The sequence below is a fragment of the Grampus griseus genome, assembly GCF_964374135.1.
Source record: "Grampus griseus genome assembly, chromosome: 12".
Classification (NCBI taxonomy): domain Eukaryota; kingdom Metazoa; phylum Chordata; class Mammalia; order Artiodactyla; family Delphinidae; genus Grampus; species Grampus griseus.
The window spans coordinates 22,380,367-22,399,313 of record NC_139006.1 but is presented as its reverse complement, the minus strand read 5'-3'; the positions used below and the strand labels follow the sequence as shown (position 1 = coordinate 22,399,313).

Here is an 18,947-nt window from a genome sequence, read left to right as displayed (position 1 = left end):
CAGGGCCTGCCTCACGGGAAGCACGAGGGGTGTCCTGGTGAAGGCACAGTCGCGGTGCTGTCGTCAGCCTGGAAAAGGGGACCCTTTCACCACCAAAGACGTGGGGCTGGAGCTGAGGTCCCAGACATCAGGGAGCCGCCACCCCCCAGCCCCAGTCACCACTTCAATGGCCAGAGCAACGAGCAAACTGAGGGAGCCCAAGACGAACTTTTTACAACTTAGAATTTTTATTAAAACAATCATTTAAATTACAACAACCCCCCAGAATAGAAAATAGCCTTCCCTGGTGTGGCCCTGACAGGAGGCCCCATAGGAAGAAGGATGGTTTTGAAGTCTTTGAAAACGGGTGGATGGAGCTTCCCTGGAAGCCCAGAGGGGCCAGCCTGGCCCCGGGGAGGCTGGGAGAGGCCATCTCCCTGCCAAGGCCGCCCGCTCCAGGGGCCTGCAGGCCCCAGTCCTGCCAGCAGGCGAAGCTTAGCCAGTCGCAGGTTGTTACCCTCAGGACTTGCGGTTTTGATTTGAAAGAGAAAAGAAAGGGAGAGAGAAACCTGTCCCCAAGACTACAGAACGCAATCACTCAGGAAGCGTTAAGTAGTGCCGCGGGGTGCTGTCCAGCAGGGCCCGGTGGGTGCGCAAATAACTGTGAGGACAGCACAGGACAGAGCCGCTGGGGCTGAGGTGGAGCCTAAATCAGATCAACGAGGTGCCCTGCGTGGACCCGCCAGGGGCTGCCAGCGCAGCCTCGCTGAGTGTTACCAGCACGGTGCTTCTGCCCAAGGACCATCAGGAGCACTTCAAAGGAAACAATCCGGGCAGGGCCCTGCTCTCAATGGAGGTCGGGGGCTTCCTTACTTAATAAGACCTAAGCTCATTCACTTACAAATCACACAGTCACCTCGGCCATTGGCACACGCCCTGAAAACCAAGCTCTGCTTTCATTCCTTCTTCCACTGGGGCTCAAGATATTTCTGAGGGCCGCCATCCTCTCCGCCTGTTCATCTCTGGGAGGTACCTGCCAGCTCTCGTCCCCAAGGAGAGCTGCCTTGTCCCTGCTGGAGCCAGGCTCTGCCGGCCCTCCAGAGTCTGCTCCCTCCACAGCTCAGATCCCAGCCGGCTCCCCTGTGGCTGCATGGCTCGGCATTTCCCAGACTTCAGACATACACACAGCAGTTAAATAATAAAAAAACAAAGCCTGACAACATTTTTATGAATGACCACCATGCTCTGTGCCCACAGCCACTGTTACAGACTAACTGTGCAGGTTAGGGATGGGTGGTGAGCCTGAGGAAACAGCCTCACAACTGTCAGACCTTACATTACAAACGCGGCCGGAGGAGCCCCGCCGGGGACCGTGTCTCAGGGGAAGAGGCCTCGGAGGGACAGAGAGACACAAGGGAACCTTCCAGCTACAGCCATTCATGCTTAGTGTCCAGATTCGGAGTCCCACCCTGCATGTCCTGAGGGGCTGGGGGGACACATAGGGCTGGCTTACACCGTGCAAGGTGACCCAAGAAGGTGGCGGCAAGCCCAGGACACCACTAGGTCAGCTTGACCACGGAATTTGGCAGGATCTCTGCGAGCTTCTCAGTTTCTCAAAACCACACAGGATTGCCAGAAGCCACCTCTGCCCTCAGGAAATCTCCAGGCCCTCCCACGCCTTCATTTAATACACTTCTTTTCACTGGTTAGCACTTATCCCCGGCTCTGCACAGCAGCCTCATCGGAAGGATGTGAATGGCCTGGCGGGTCACAGCAGCACCACCAGCCATGGAGGAAGAAAGGGCAGGAAAGCGGCCCCAAACCAAGGAGTGAGTATGGGCCATGGGGTGGCTTTGTGACCTGCTGCCACCCGGCATGGCCGGGGGTCGTGTGTCGGCAGGTGCAGAGCACTGACTGTGAGGGGTCACCTGCATCCCCTCCCTCACATGGCCCAGGGGAGAACATAAGGCGAAGGGCTCTCAAGGAGACGAGGGCAACAGCCAAGCAGGCCCAGGTACAGCCACGGGGGGGAGAGCCTTGCTGGCGTGTGGCCGGGAGGAAAGACCATTCAGATCAACGAGGCAGACTGGGGCCAGTGGAACTGGGTGTCGGGGCCTCAGAGCCCTACAGAGACCCCGGTCAGGACTGGGCTGCCAGGTGCTGACTAGAGTGACGGGGAGCCCCCCCACCCCGCCTGCCACGTGCGAGAGAGGCTACGGTTGCAGAGGGCCCCGCCTGCCTCCTGGACCCTGGTCTGAGGTGGCAGAAGAAAGGCAGCGAGTGTTTTGTAGGGTGCAGGTTCCTACACGGCTCTGCTGGCCTCCCAGGCCCTCTGCTGGGAGCCAGCCCTTCATCACAGCTTCTGCCGGGTCTTCCCCCAGGCACAGCTGCCTTTCCCATTCCCCACCAGCTGGCAGCCAGAGGGCTACCTCAGGGGTGCCTAGGCCGAGGACCCATCGCCTGGCTCGCTCTCCAATGACGTGTAGCAGGCAGGTTGCTGTGGGCCTGGGCTTGGGCGGCCACACTTCTTCCCATGCCAGTTCCTCACCAGTGAAGGAGATGAATTTTCTGGAACCCTGGGGGTGGGGGGGAATGCCACCAGCCTTCCGGTCTCCAGGGGGCCTGTGTACTTCACTTCCTACAGCCACTTCCCAGACAGGGCTGGGAGGTCAGCAGTGGACAGTAAGACACACACCCCAGGGTGCTTTGGACGAAGGAAGCACGGAATCCCACATTAGATAAGGAAAGGCAAATACTCAAAAAAATTTAAAGACTCAGGTCAGGAGAACTAGAACCCCAAGAGAGATACTTCTGCAGGGTCATAGTTCAAGGCAATTGCACGTGAAGGGGGCTGGGCTCTCCGCTCAGCCAGGAAAAGCTCCAGAGCTCCAAGGAAGCCCCCATCCAGCCCGCCCACGGATGGCTCCCTCGGTGTCAGGCCCATCCCATCGGTGCTGCAAGCAGAAGTGGCCAATCCTCGGGTGGCTGGGTCACCTGCTAGAGCTCTTCAAAGAAGGCCACTCGGGACTTGGCGCTCTGCAGGGTGAGCTGCAAGGAAGCAGAGAAGAAAGTGAAACGGGGGCTGGCTTTCAGCTCTTTCACGACAGGATGCCCTCCTGCCTCCCGGACTAAACTCAAAGGTGGCTGGGAGTGAAAGGGAAGACGGTTCAAGTAGATGTTCAAGAAGCTCGTGGTCAATCCCAAGTAAGTTTCCAGATTTGCCCAGGAACTCAAATTAGGAGGTGACAAATGAGGACGTGCCAGGAGGGATGGCTGGTGGGCAGAAGCATGTCAGCAGGAAAATGTCATCAATGTCGCCTTTTCACAGAGGGCAGGGGAACCCTGGGCATTTTAATAGATTCTCACATCCCCGTCTACAAAGGAGTCTCTAACGATGCCTCTTGTTGTGCTGTCCGTGCTGGTCCCAGCCTGGGTGCTCATCCGCTCCAGGGCTCGAGGGCCAGCTCAGCAATGCAAGTGTCTCAGTCCTCATGCCCTGGGCACGCTGCTCGGGCAAGGAGACATGGCCTCGGGCAGGGCAGGCCTGTGTCAGGTGAGGAAGAGCTCATCCTTTCCACTCCTGGCTCCCCAGGTGGCCCCAAAGCAGACTTGCCCGTGACCTGGCAGCTGAGAGGGGGTTTCCATCCACAAACTGGGAGGCAACTGGCTTTCCAGGTAGGGCTGGTTTAGGCAGGGAGGGCGCAGCACATGGGGCGGTCCTCTGGGCAGAAACTGTGAGGCCTTCCCAGGAATGCTGTCCTGAGCGGCACAAGCTTGAGAAGACGTGGAAGGGAGAGGGAGGATCGGCGGTGGAGCTCTCTGATTGGCAGATAAAGCACTAACTAGGGTTTGCGACCTCCCGGGCTGCCAAATCCCAATCCCCCAACTCGGGAGGTCCCTTCCCAGGATCTCCCCAAACAGAAGCATCTGGCATGGGCGCACCCCCAGTGCCCTGCTTCCTGCTCTACTCCTGAAATCAGTTACTTGGGTGAGACTGTGTGCCCCATACCCAGCTCTGGGATTTTGCTAAGGAGTGTCTTCAGGGAGGGGGGACACAGAGTGCGTACTGTTCATCTTCATACCCTCAAACCACTTAGCTTAGTGCTTTGCACATAGCAGAAGCTCAGTTTGTTGAGTGAATGAGATGTAGGTGATAACGATAACGAAATGGTGAGATGCAGGGGAAAGTTGAGAATTCCACCTGGGGCTGAGAAGGCCCAGGCGCTAATTCTCCGTCACCACCTCGCTGTGTAGCCTCAGTGGACACCCTTGACCTCTCTGAGCCGCTTTTCTCTGGAGTTAAACCATGGGGTCAGGCTAGATGGTCTGGCCCATTCCCTCGACCTCTGGCAGTCCCTGAATCCAAAGAGAGCTTGGCTCTCCACAGGGTGGGGGAAGAAGACTCCAAACCAACCACTTCACCATCAAAGACACGCAGCATCAGTACACTCAAAATGAGACAGCTTGAGAGCCAGCTCTTTAAATCCTGCCAAATCTTTTGGCCTTGAAGTTCCTGACTAACAAGCTAAATGCAAGGAGACATCTGAGCTCTTTTTTTCAGTGGAACCAATTTCAGAAACCCTTTGGAAAGCCCAGCTCCAACGGGAGTGGAGAAACCTTTCATTTCTTTGCTGAAAAGGAACTCCCTCTAGAAGGATGGGTTTCTCCCTAAACACAAGCAGAGGAGACGGGCCGGGAGTTACGTGCTCTGTGATAATGGGAACAAGGATGGTAACTGGGGAAGAAAGAAAGACAGCCAGAGAGCCACCGGGACAAAAAGGCTCTTGGGGGAAAGTGAATCAAAAGGTGTGAAACCCCGTGTCTCCACTCGGGTTCCTCCCACACTCCCGGGGAGACCTCAGGCCGGCTCCTCACGGTACAGGGGACCTGCAGGGGACGGGGCCTCTGCCGCAGCCCTTCCTTCCATACACTGAGTCACTCACAGGCACGGCCAGACTGACCAACCCAAAGCCCATCTGGGCGGCTGGGTGGTCCTGGGCAGGTCACTGACTCCGTCTGGCCCCAGTTCCCACCGAGAAGCAGGGGTGGTGGCAGCCCCTGCCTCGCAGGGTGACGTGCGGAGGGACAGAAACTCTACAGAGCGCTCGGTGCCGTGCCTGGCGCGTGGTGAAACGCTACAGCTGGTGTTACTAACAGCAGTGTCACATCGCCCCTCCCCCAGCTCCAACTCCTCTCCTTCCAGGGGGAGCAGGGCAGAGGGCAGATTTGGAGGGGTGAGGGCGAAGGCAGGGTTCACAGCCTCTGAGGCAGGGAGAGCAGATGCCCCCAAGAGGCCTGGCCTCTTCCCCAGGCACGGAGCCCGGGCTGTGGGGGCTTCCGAGAGCCTCCTGCCCGTTTGTACAATGATGGTTCCAAGAATTCCTGGATCCTCCTACCGGAGCTGCGTGCTGGCTATCCCCTCGAGGTGCCAGTGGAGGGTTTTGGCAGCTCTGGCAGCGCCAGACTCCAGTCACTTGAGCGTGTGCTTATTGGGAGGCAAAGGCCTCTTCGAGTGGGCAACACACTGCCCTGGATCCCAGCCCGCACTGACCTCCTATCTCACAAGAGCAGCAGTCGCACCCCAGCCCCAGGAGAGGTGTGGTGCGAGATCGAACGCTGGCCGTGCAGAAGCAGGAGAGCACCCTGGACGCGCAGCCTCGGCAAGAAGACAGTACCATGGTCTCCAGGCTGTTGGAGGGATGGGCAGAGCCACCGGACGGAGGTGGCGGACGTGGCTGCTGACACCGAGGGCACTGGAGCGTCCCACCTCGGCCCACAGGCAGACCTGGCTGCCCCGCCCCCGCCTTTCACCCTTTCTGTACAGTTTGTGGTGGTTCCAATTCCAACAGGAAGCCCGTCATCAGAGGATAATCCCGCACGAGCTGACTGGCGCGGCTGGAACCCTTCCTCTGCCTGCCCTACCTCCACAGCGTCCCTCATCTCAGGCATCAGGACCTGCTCATGCTGGAGCACAGGCCGGGGAGCTGGGCAGTGAGGACAGTCTGTGGGGAGAAGCCTGGGCTTCTTTCTTCCACATGGGGACTCAAGCCCAGGGGCACGGAGGTTCCCCCTCAGGCACTGCCAGCTGCACTCCCGGCCCGGCTCCGCCCCACACCCCAGCCCTCCCCTCACCAGTGGGATCCCTTACCACCTGCTCTTTCTAGAAAGCTCACTGTCACATTTACCGTGTAGCCTCAGGCAGGAGGTATCCGTAAAGGAGGAGGGGAAGGCTTAGAGGAAACAGCACAAAGCTAGCCCTTCAAAAAGGGAACGGCCTCTGCAGGTCGTCTTCGTAGACTCCTGGAAATCGGCTCACAAGCATCCTGGATTCCCGCTACCCTCTCCTACCCCAAGGTGTACAAGCCACGTCAGCATTCGGTACACCTTCCTGCTCAGGGACGGGCCTGGCTCTCCGCACAGCGTGGCAAAGGGACCACAGAGATGATCCGCCACCCTGGGCCTCGCATCCTGCGGTGCCAAACGGTGAGAGCCGGAGCCAGCCGCGAGGGCCACCCACCACCCTGCAGCCCCTTTGGTGATCCAGCAACACCTGTCATCACCCCAGACCCACTGCTTGGGGGGCAGCACCTCCAGGACTGGGGCGGTGCCATGGGGGACTCCCCAGGTGCACAGAACGTGGCTCTACGACCACGCTGCCATGCTGGGCGGACTCCGAATTCCAGCAGGTGGTGAAGCAGAAAGGCCTCATTACACAGACAGACAAGCAGGGCCTCTTGGACAGTGGCTGCCTCATTCTGGGACCTGTCAAGTCTGGTCCACCTTCTCTGAATCCTTCTGAGGACACGCGGGTAGAGTTCTGCCCGAGCATGACTGGTGGCCACGTCTGCCCCGCACCGTCCAAAACTCCCCCTGGGTCCAGACAGAGGCGGCCAGGGAGTCCTGGCGGCCGCATCCAGCCCCTCCGGGAGCTCTGCACCCCACGTTCCTCTCACCAGTTCCCTGAAGATGACAAAAGAACATGAAGTTTCCTCACCAGGCACGGGACTGACCCGCTTCTCTCTTGCAGCTGTCTCCTCACATCTGATTAAAATCCGCCGTGTGAATAATACAGGAGGAATTAAGTTCTCTCTTGACTGAACCGGCTGTTCAAGTCTGTCACTAATCCAGCTCCATTCTGAGGAAACAAACTTCCTCTTCTTTCTCGGCTGCATATCTGTATGGTGTGGTTTTTGTCTTGGGGGCGCTCTGGCCCACCTGTGGCCTGGCCCCTTCTTCCTGCCCAGCCTTGATAGACACAGCCTGGCAGAGTTCCCCCACAGCCACCTCCCCATCACACTGCCCGTTGTTTGTGACGGCCACCAGGCTGTGCAAGGGCAGGACGGGGAGCCTTCTGGCAGGGCGAGACCTCTTCACACCACCTGAGCTGTGTGCAGTATCACCGAACAGACACCTCCACCAGCTAATGAATCAGATTCGGGAGACACTTCTGTCTCCTTAAAAAGACAGGAGGCTGGTTCCTCCAACCCTAGGGAAGGACTTGGTACCCGGCAGCCTCTCCTGAACCCGGGCATGCAAACAATATGCAGACTCACGGGCTCCCACTCACTGGGCGAGGGTTTCAGGCAGCCTGTCTAGATACAAGGACCTGGCTTGCCCCTGAGAGAGGGCCCCAGGGTGTAGAGACAGCAAGCCTGGAAGCACCAAGACCAGCACCAGGCTTGCCGATCCTTCCTGGCCTGCTCTGCAGTGAAGGCTTCCAGCTACGAAGCTCCTCCGGCCTCACTCCCAGGAGTGCCCCCTGCTGGAAAACCACAGCCCCAGGCTGGCTGCCAGCTCCCTCCTTCCAGCTCTCCTCCAAAAGTCCTTTTGAGAGGGATTGCTTCCCAAAGTGAAGACAGAATAACTAAATGTATTCCGGCACAGAGCCTGCAGCAGCAAGGCTGTTTGATTAAGAATGAATTACACTTTCATCAGCACAGAGAAATTGATTCACAAGGCCGCACTGTGATAATCTTGTTCCTAAAGCAAAAGGGGGCGGGTGGGACACAGAGCCACTTCGGCTATCAATGATGAGAGAGAAGAAGCTCTACAATTAAACTGGGAGAAGAAAACTAACCAGAGCTCCAGGATTCCTCCAACTAGTCTCTGGGGGCCTCACCTCAATCCACTCATCCCCAGGGGGAAAAGAGAAGAAGGGGTGGGGGAGCGTCTAATTCATTTTAAACAAAAAGACCCACAACGCTGAACCCATTTTAGATACTAACCTAATAACTCTAGGCGCTGAGACTCTGCTTGTCCCATAAAAATGCAGTGGAATTGAAATGCAAGCCCTAAAATCATGTTACACTTCCTCTCAACCACTACATATTGAGAACGAAGGAGCGGGGGAGGGCGCAGATACAAAAGGACAGGCAGATTCTCCACCAGGAGCAGGAAGGTGACAGCCAAATCCAGCAGCAGCAAATTCCAACATAATCTCTGGTTTGGGGTGTGATAAACATTCCCCTTCCAAATCAAAGCTGAGGGGGCAGGGCCGGTGAAGGGGGATGGCTGCTATAAACGGGTCAGATTAAGCTATTCAGCTGTCTTGCTAGTTGACAGCTTGTACCCAAATACCATCTGGTGATGTGCACGGGGAGAGAGCTGTCCACACACTTATCCCTAAGCAGAGGTAGGATGAAGGGCCGAGTCCACCACAATTAACAAATCCAGTTTGGTATCAGCTACTGTATCTGCTCTAGAGAGAAATATGCCTGGGAAAACCCAGAGGGTGCCTTTGGTTTACTAATCCTTTAGGGACCTAAAGTGGCAGGATGATGCCTGGAAACCGGTATCTGCCCATGTCTCAAGCTGCCCGTGTGATGCTGGCAGGTCCTCACTTCATTCCTCCACCTGGAAAATGGACGAATCGGCCTGATTCACCTCGCTGGGCAGGGGGAGGCTAACTGATGGGCACAGAGCACTCTGAACGAGCACCTTCGGGAAATGGGGCAGATAGACCGATGTCATTTCAAATTGCCAATATCAGAAGGGAAATCACAGCAAGGATCATAAGAATAGAACCTCGAGCCTGCAGAATGAGTTTGCATCCCGACTCTTCCCTCCCGCTGTTGCAGTGACAAATCAGGTGCTGGAGGAATGCTGCACTGAAACGTATCTTCAGTGCTGAGGGACCAAATGAGATGTCTTACTGCATCCAATAAGGCCCACTAATGTCCTCAGACACTTCCAAATGGTGGTAAAATACCCTAGAAGGGCGAGGCAGGTTTTGCACACTCCTCAACGCCTCCCAAAGGGCAACTGCTTGACCAGGTAAAGCCCACCGACCAAAGGGAGGGACTGGATCGTGGTCTTTTGGTAAAGAGGCTGGTAGAATCTTCTACCTAGGGAGCTACCAGGAACAAGCAAGAAAACTGGAAGCGCTCGACAGTTAAGAGGCGCGTGGACATTCAGTCTGCGTGAGGAGGGAGTGACCTTCAGGGATGAGCCCAGGCTTCACGTCCAGGAGGAGGGTGCCCCGAGACCAGCCCATGCCTGCGACGCCTCCCCCGAGCTTCCCACGGAGCCAGTGCCCTCGCTCCTGTGTTCTTCATCCACACCTGGTGCCTCTGCTGACCCCTGCTCCCCACTCCACTCCTGCGCCCCTTTCTTCTCCACCCTCCCCCCACCACATCTGCCCTGTTCTCACAAAGGGAAAGTTCTGGAGCCAGGGAGCCAAGGCAGGGGACGCTCCACCAGACATCACAGGGTTTCCGAAGCAGGCAGAGCCCTGTGGGTCCCTGAGCGGGGTCTGGGGGTGCTGAATGTGTTCACCACACGGGCAGCGCAGCCCGTGGAGCTGCCCCCGTCCAGGCAGGCGATGCTGATGCAGGTCACAAGGGAGGCCTGACTGGTTGCTTTAACTGTGGGAGACGCCTTTCACGCTTCTTCACCCTCGCCCTGTGATTTGTCACTTCCCTGGTGTTTTAAGTGCTCCACTTGACTCGGCCAGCCCTGCATCTCCAAAGGGAGTCCATGCAAATTGAAGATGACATTGAACTTTTATGTCTTCCCGATCTGAGAGAGGCGGCTGGAGCTTCAGATAAATGTCGAGGCTCCTCATTCCTGCTCCTCCACCAGCGGAAGCCACAGCTAGACCTCGATGGTTCACACCATTTACGAAAAAAATAAGCTTTCTAAGCTCTATGACCCACAGGATTTCTCATTTGTCGACTGCCTTTGAAATCCTGTGCTTCTTCAGAGACCACGGGCACAAAAAACAAAGACAAGTTTCCTGGCGCTCATACCAGCCCAGAATTGGGGAGTGAAGCTGTCCCTTGAGAGGGGATGAAGGGTGCGAACGTGTTGTCACCTCCAGAATGTGCTGCCCAGCTAAGTCACACCTGGCCACCACTCACTTCATCAGTGCAGTGGCTCTGAAGGCAAGAGGTTCAAGCCCAAGACACCGTGTCCCCCTCCCCCAGCCTCACTGCCAGACCCCACACCCTCGCTCACAAGACCCAGAGTCCAGGAATACATGTCATGGTCACTCCCCCCGAGAATGCCACAAATCTACATTCCCAAAGGCAGCTTCTGATCACTAGCACCGCTTGGGACTCAGATGCAAATGCCAAACCAGTTGTACTGATTATCGATTGGGAGAAAATTGAAATGTGGAGTTAAGATTAGCAGGAGGAGGGCTTCCCTGGTGGCGCAGTGGTTTAGAGTCCGCCTGCCGATGCAGGGGACACGGGTTCGTGCCCCGGACCGGGAAGATCCCACATGCCGCGGAGCGGCTGAGCCCGTGAGCCATGGCTGCTAAGCCTGCGCGTCCGGAGCCTGTGCTCCGCAATGGGGGAGGCCACAACAGTGAGAGGCCCGCGTACCGCAAAAAAAAAAAAAAAAAAAAAAAGATTAGCAGGAGGAGAAAAATACAGCCTTGCAAATCCGAATCAGATAGTACAGTCAGCGGAGTTCATTCTGGAGTTTTAAAAGTTTTTACCTCTAAACACACGGAAACTAAAACACTTACTGTATACGCGTGTCACAAGTTGTGCACGTAACTGTGGTACGTCCCTCGGCCCAGGCTCACAAGCAGATTTGTTTCTTTATATAATTTTAAGCACTCGCTGAGTCCTTACAGTGAACTCACTAAATTCTCATAACAATCCTGGGGGGGAACGAACTGTTTATTCCCTTTTTACAGGTGAGGACACTGACCCTTAACAGAAGGTAAGAACTTTAGAGATAGTAAGTGGCAGAGCAGCGGCAACCCTGGTGAAGAAAACTGGACTGCCTCTCAGCATTCCCATGTAACCCGTGGGTAAACCCTTGTAATTAGCTTAAGAGTCACCAGCCCTGGAGGGTCCTGATGAGTCAGGGTCAGACACCAGCCTCGAGGTGAGGCAGGAGAGGACAGACAGCAACGGGGAGGAGTACACCCGGATCACGGGAGGTAGCAGAACCAGTCTTTCCTTGAAGAAATGTATGATCAAAAGACATGAAAAACAAAACAAAAATCAATGTAGGCTGGTTTGAACCAAGATTAATGACAAGTTTCAGGACAATGGACACTCTCCAGTTCACCACCGGTCTGCATTTCTCATCCCGGACTTTCTAGATGGAGCTGTGCCCTTGACATTCTAGGCGCCCACACTTCAAAGCCCGCCGTGGTATTTCTCATCAGCTAGGCTCACTTCAGCCCAGACCACAGCAGGCACAAGGCCAGAGCCGCCCCAGCACAGCAGGTGACTGGCTGTCAGGCTTGGTCACTGGCCACAGGGACCACCAAAGTCGAGAAAGTGGAAAGTGCATCCAACTTCACGTGTAGCAAAAGCTGCCACTATTTAATCTGGTGATACTAAGTCCAGCTGTCTTAAGAGCCAACTCCATTTTATTAATCCTTGATTAATCAGAATTCTTGATTAACTGGAGCTTGGCAGAATACTTTGAAAACAAGTTCACATCAAGACACTAAATAAAAAGAAAAAAAAAAGGCTTCTGTGCATGTCCTAGGAGCGGTACACATTTGACTACAAATCAAACATCATTTGTCTATAATCACAGCTCAGTGAGAACTGACGGTCAGAACTGGGTCCCTGAGGAAGTTAAGCGTTCTGAATCATTACAGAAAGAAGAGAGATGAAATCATATCAAGGTAGAACAGGACGGTCACATGCAGAGAATATCTGACAGCACAGACTAAGACAAAAAGGGACTTCCTGCATGCCCCTGTGCTTGCCACGGGGTCCAGGAAGCCACCGTGGAGCCGCCCCGGGGTCCTCTGGGTGCCACGGGGTGATCCCTTGAGCAGAGGGGCCACCCGGCCCGCCCACTCCGTGCTCTTCACACCTGCCCGGCGTGGAGCATGCGCCGCTTGGTGCTGGCGTGTTCAGCGCCAGCGTGCGGTATGAAAGCTGAAGAAACAGGAGCCTGCTAAACAAAAGTGTCACACGCAAATTGTGGTTCACGCCATGGGTTCCTGGAACCACTGACAGATCGAATCCATCTTCTAATGAGATCCATCTGGGACTTTAATAGCAACCACAAATAGGACCTATCCTATGCCAGATCGCACTGTTTCGCACAGAGCTTCCAATGGGCTTATTTTATTCTAGGAGCAGAAAGCACGGTGAGGACACCAAAGGACACATCCCATGTGACTGTCAGGTGTGGGTGGGCTTGCTGGCGGGGGTACTACTGGGGAGCAGGCGAGGAGCAGAGGCAGGATGTTATTATTGCGCGTAATAAATTCTCTCCACTGCCTAGGCCTGTTGGGAGAATAATGAACTGTTGCAGAAGGAAAGCAGCAATTATTCAATTAATTCACTCCACAAGCACTGACTACCCGTCTGCTGGGTGCCCAGATTTCTCTGTCCCGACATGAATTCACGCCGACTGCGACCGTGCCCCAGACTGCGGAGAAGCCCAGGCAGAGGTGGCCGTTAGTGTGCCGGCGAACAGAGTCCGCTTAGCCTGACTGCATATCGACCCCTGTGTTATTGGTTTGCTGTACTCGAAAAGAGAATAGATGTGTACAGAAAGGGAGGCTCTAGAGGAAAATGAGGGAACACGGGCAGCCCGTTCATCCCACGACCAGAAGCCGCCAGGTATGACTGCGGGTCTTCAGAGGCTGTCACCACATGAAAGGTCTTGATCTCGTTTTAAAGGCACCAGTCTTAAGAACACCCAAATTGACCCCGTTTCCATGCTAGGGTTATTTATCTAAGGAGTACGCCACCAAGACAAAGGACTTTAGACAGACCTGACCGGACAAGAAGCCATGACCTTCCCCAGCCCGACAACGACACAAGATGAAGGACGGCTGGTCCTACAGCCCCAGGACATGCTCTTCAGAACGAGGCAGCCTTCTGGACCCTGGAGGCTGTTCTGGCCCCACAGGGCGGATGCCTGCTCTCAGACTCGAAGCATGCTGCGGCCAGTCCCCAGGCGCCACCTGCCCTCGGGAGGGCTCGGCACGGCCCGGGGACAGAGACAGGCAAGCTCATGCAGGGGTTAGTATCACAGAGGTCAGTCCCATCACCACATACAGAGTACCTGGGAATAACCTACTTTGAGGGCTCAAATGCAGATAGGTCTTCTGCCTTGGGCTTGAGGCTAAACCAGCAAAATAAAATGAAGAAAAACAAAAACATACCCTGTGATATCAACAATGCCACACGTGCCATTTGCAAAATGCTCAGACAGGCCTGAATTGTGACAAGTCACTTCATTTGTGTGTTTTTATGGCTTGGAAACGGGTCTCCCCAGCTTTCAGCACCCCAGGGCCCTGTGGTCGAGGGCCCGGCTCATGGAAGCAGTGGCAAAGATGAGCCTGTGCCCGGCGCCCGGGGGAAGAGTGGGTCAGGGAGGGGTCCGAGGCAGCTCCTGTGAGGCCCAACTGGCTCACTGGCCCAGTCATCCTTCTTTCTCTCTGCTCACTGGCTGAAGCTTCGCTCCAGCTCCCCTTTGCTAACTGTTTCAGAATTTGGTTTGGAAGGGAAACCCGGTAAGTTACAGAAGCTGGAGGAAAGAAGAACGTGGATTGTGGAAAGGTCTCTCCCTCCAGGTCACGCTATTAAAAGGAATTCTCTACTCGGTGCCAATACTAACCGGAGTCAAGAGGGAGGATTCAGGGCTCCCGACTGTACCCCTCAACGATGGCAGGTAGATACAGATCTCTTGAAAACAGACAGTTCTCAAACTGGGAGATCAATTTAAAGACTACGCTAAAGCGTACAAAGTGAAACACATCTAACTATCACCATCTAAACTCAATGAAGAGCCTTGTCTTACTGACCCCCATTTTACGGGCGTTAGCCTGGTCCTGGGGGAAGAGACAGGAGCTGACATCACCTGGCAGGAGAGGACCTTTCCGCTTTGCCCAGCGTAAGAGATGTACACTCTTGGGCTGATAGTTAGTATGGAATTTAACTTCCTCCAAAATGCTGAAAGCTCAAAATATCCGTGGAGAAAGACATGAAACTGTTAGCAACATAAATGAAGTCTCATCTCTTAAAACATTAAGGTTCTTCTAGATACTCCCTTTCAAGTCTGAAAAAAGTTAAAAATTCAGAATTTGGTTTCTAAATCAAGAACAGAATTTTACAGTCCTTGCCACTTAAAAACGCAAAAAGACGAGAGGGAGAGGCCATTCTCAACAGCCTCCCTTTCATTTTGCTTTCTCATTAAGTAAGGCAGCTCCCTGGGCAGAACTCCCCTCGGCTTAAAAGACAGAATTGCTTTACTGCTAAATGATGGATCAAAACCTGTCCTGTAACCGTGATTCATTTCATCAGAGCTTTTAACACAAGCTCCCCTTCCATCGAGTCAATGGATTCACAGACACTGGCAGATTAAATTCCCTTTCTGGCGTGAGTCAAAAAATTTCCTCAACTAGGTACATATAAAAAATGACAACAGTCTAATGACTCGGCTACTGAGGAAACCAGATGCCAACCTCACATTTCATTAACAACTGCCCTAATCAGCAAAAGACAAAAGACTCGTTACCTTTTTAATGGTATTGTGTTTGCTGCTGGTGCCGCCCTGATCAGAGTTCTCGTTGTGCAGAATATCTAAGGCCGTCTCCCTCTCTTTGAGTTTCAAGGCCTCGATCTCTGTCTTGAGTTCGTTGAGCTGCTCCTGCAGGTGCTTGCTCTTCTCCATATACTCCACTCTGCCAGAGAGAGGACAGAGTATCATGGGGTCTGGCAAACAGTGAGGCGCACCGTGGCCGAGAGGCTCCAGACCCACACGCTGCTTGGCCTGGGACCCAGGGTCTGAGCCTGGGGTTCACATCTCTGCTTGGCCACTCGCGGGCCATGGGAGCTTGGGCCAGTCACTAAACTGCTCTGCATCTGTTTCCTCATCCATAAGATAGGGATAACGATCACAGGGCTGTGGTCGGGATTAAACAGAAGGAAGTGTAGGAAAGCCTCAGTAAACTCTCATACCAGTTGTAATGGATAACAGATAGTTTTTAGTTCTACACAGAAAACAACACAAGAAACAAGCCTCCTGGCATCCAAAACAATCTTGTCTCAGCCCTTCTCGGAGAAGTAATTCCATTCTAGTGACCTCTTCTGATAGGCCATGGCCACATCCCTACTTGTTTTGGGACATAATCTCCTAAAGATGACAGAAGCTCACTCAGCAAACACCAGGAATAGAAAGATGTCCACCACCACCTGCAAGCACACATGGTTATCTATGAAGGAAGCCATCCTCAGGGTGTCCAGCTACACGGGCACAGCCAGGCAAACTGGGTAGCACAGACACAAGGGACCTTCTGCAGTGATTCCCACGCACGGGTGGTGCCTGGTGCGCACAGGTAATGAGTAAGAAAACATGAACTGTGAAAAAGCAGTAAGCAGCCTCACCCTGATCACACAACCGTGTACAGCTGAGCACGCCTAGAAAACAGTCATCACACAACCGTGTACTGCTGAGCACGCCTAGAAAACAGTCACACAACCACGTACTGCTGAGCACGCCTAGAAAACAGTCACACAACCGTGTACTGCTGAGCACGCCTAGAAAACAGTCACACAACCGTGTACTGCTGAGCACGCCTAGGAAACAGTCACACAACCGTGTACGGCTGAGCACGCCTAGGAAACAGTCACACAACCACGTACTGCTGAGCACGCCTAGGAAACAGTCACACAACCACGTACTGCTGAGCACGCCTAGGAAACAGTCACACAACCACATACTGCTGAGCACGCCTAGAAAACAGTCACACAACCACGTACTGCTGAGCACGCCTAGGAAACAGTCACACAACCACGTACTGCTGAGCACGCCTAGGAAACAGTCACACAACCACATACTGCTGAGCACGCCTAGAAAACAGTCACACAACCACGTACTGCTGAGCACGCCTAGGAAACAGTCACACAACCACGTACTGCTGAGCACGCCTAGGAAACAGTCACACAACCGTGTACTGCTGAGCACGCCTAGAAAACAGTGAAGGGCAGAGGGAACTCCACCATGGGTGGAGGGGCTGCGGGTGCCACAGACAGAGACGCTGGGTCCCTCTATCCTCAGGACATGAGCCCAGAGAGCCTTACTGCCCGGCCTGTGGCTGCCCGTGCTGGACACGGAGAGGGTTACCTGAGGACACCAGACAAGGTGAAAGCACATGGGCCGCAAAGTCAGACGGACGAAGCGCTGAACCCCGGATCTGTCCCTCATCAGCTGTGGGGTGCTGGGTGAGCTCCTTAAATGCTCTAAATCTGGGTTCTCATTTATAAATGGGAACACTAAACCTACCTTTGAAGTCAGTTGGTGGGAACGAAATGAGATAAAAGATAAAGGACCCTGTCACCCAGGCACCTCGTGCCTGGCAGCTACTGTGACATTTCCCTGCCCAGCCATGGCACAGATGGCCGATTTACCGACGGCCCTGATTAGGGGACCTCGGTTAGGTGCCCTCTGCAGTGGGGCTCCCTTCCATCTCAGAGCCACGTCCCCTGACCATAAAGTGAAGGAGGAAGACAGCTCAGGGCACGCTGGGCTCAAAGTGCGGATCCCGCAGCAGGGCTGCTCAAGATGACTGTAGCCCCAGCCGTTAGCCCTCCTCAGCCTTGAGCTGGAGTTTCTTCTCTCTCGCCCTTGTTCTAGACATGGGACCCGCCACAGAGCTCAGCCGCCAGAGAACACAACTAGGAAACATGTCGCATCACCAGGTTAGAACACGACCACCATGGACCACCACGTGAACAGCGGTCTGACTGGCTTGGAGACCTCTGACAGCCAGTCCTAGACTTCAGGTGAGCTCTGGAGTCACTACAAACTCCGGATCACCAATCAAGTGTCATTTTTATCCTGGAAGATGAATGCTGGTCTGTCGCCCTTCATTTCCAATTAGGAAATTCCTCTCCCAGTGGGTGAGGACAGAACAAACCTTTGTAGGAGTTAGTGCCAGGCTGCCCACGCGGGGCACAGGGGAGGGGAGGGGGCTCCGTACTTTTCTTTCTCTATCTCCATGGAAAGCCGCTTCATGTCAGTATCCTTGAAGTCGAAAGACAGGCTGTCACCAATGAGGTTGAAGCTTGGTATGTCAGGAGGCAGTGGGGCTGGGAGTGGGTTCATAGGCTACGAAGGAGAAATCTGATTAGGAGGTTCGGTTCCACAAGAACCGAGGGCACTGCTGCGTCAACCACCCACCCCTCCAGAGGCCACAAAGGCTCTGGACCCAGCGTGCCCACCCCTGAAGCAGAGAGTGAGGCAGTTAGATTTGTTTTGAGGACTTTCTCCTCCCAGATCAGAGGGTCATCTAAAATACGGCCCCAATCTACTTCTCCCACCATCTGCCCTATAAGATCATCAATGGTATCATTTATTACCCCTTGGACCACTTTGCTTCCCACCTCTGTTACTTTGCTTAAACCAAGTCACCTCCCTACGTCCCATCTCTCTTTCAAGGCCCTAGAACATTCTGCACCATTCGCTCCACCATGCGTTTGCTTAACAGTCGCCCTGAAGGCCCCACCAGGGGAACTGGAGGGCTGGGAGGGAAGGGACCGCTAGGAGGTGAGAAGCAGCGCGGCTGGCAGCCCCAGGCTCACCGGGTATGTGGGCTTGGTGGTGATTTCCAGGAGCTTCTGCTTGGCTCTTCGCTCTGCCTCGCGGGCTTCCTGCAGGTCCTGCTTCAGCTGATCTGCCTCCTTGGCCCTGCAAGGAGAGAAGGGGCCCTCAGCTCCACAGAAGATGACAGGAGGAGGAAAGAGACCCCTCTTCCCCCTTGACCCCTGGAGAGGAGGGAGCTGGATTAACCCTGAGGGTGGCACCAGACCAGGCAAACAAGCACGGGGGTTGGGGGGTGGGGGAGGATTTACATGAAATCAGAACTTCCGAAGCAGGAACAACATTCCCAGGTATTGTTCATTTCAATTGATTTCCAGTTTAAATCAAAACTGGGAGAGCAGTGAAGCAGGTGGCCAGAAGAGTCAAGGATGAACCTTTGCAACTGGGGGAGGGGGAGGGAAATCGGGGGAGGGGCTAGAAGCTTCCTCTGCTTCTTTCTGGGTGAGAGTGGGCTGGGCAAAGGTGTCATACTGGATCACAAAGGGCAGGATGTGAAAGAACTGATTCTTCACGACCCCCAAGTGAAACAACCTCCTCGGGCAGGAAGATAAGTACGTCGCTGAGGGCCTCGTGCCTCGTCAGGACACTGGACCCAGGGGACCCAGCCCAACACACATCATTCACGGGGAAGTGACCGCACATGGAAAGAAAGGAGCCTGGGGCAGGGCAGGAAACGTGGAACCGTATTCCCAGAATGACACGCAAAGAATGGAGAGGAAACTGTAGCGACTGCACCCTGGCAGTGAAAAGCCAAATTCAGGTGTTCTAAACCCACAGACCGAGTGCCGCGAGGAATGAGCCAGGGCTGTCTGACGGCTGCGGAACCAGCACAGCCCAGAGCCTCCAATTGTCTTTGAAAAGCACAGGCTACAGTCCCATCCTTCGACCTGGTTGTGAGCCCGGGCACCCTGCCCTCCCCTCCCACCTTCAGG

The 18,947-nt window shown here is 54.7% G+C and overlaps 1 protein-coding gene across 5 annotated transcripts in view; it reads right to left on the bottom strand.

Moving 5' to 3' along the window:
* Positions 1–216: 216 nt before the first annotated feature.
* Positions 217–18,947, bottom strand: part of NF2 (NF2, moesin-ezrin-radixin like (MERLIN) tumor suppressor) — a gene marked incomplete at its 3' end in the record, with an annotated part of 78,623 nt that continues 59,892 nt past the window's right edge. The window contains exons 13-17 of one of the 5 annotated variants that reach the window (XM_082668099.1): positions 17,997–18,102; positions 17,396–17,523; positions 14,932–15,097; positions 13,477–13,536; positions 217–3,027 (exon numbers count right to left, since the gene is read on the bottom strand). In XM_082668099.1, coding sequence (XP_082524225.1) covers positions 13,501–13,536; positions 14,932–15,097; positions 17,396–17,523; positions 17,997–18,102 — 436 coding nt within the window. Of the gene's footprint in view, positions 3,028–13,423; positions 13,537–14,931; positions 15,098–17,395; positions 17,524–17,996; positions 18,103–18,947 lie in introns of those variants that run through there. The other 4 variants (XM_082668098.1, XM_082668097.1, XM_082668100.1 and 1 more) reach the window with 4 other exon arrangements.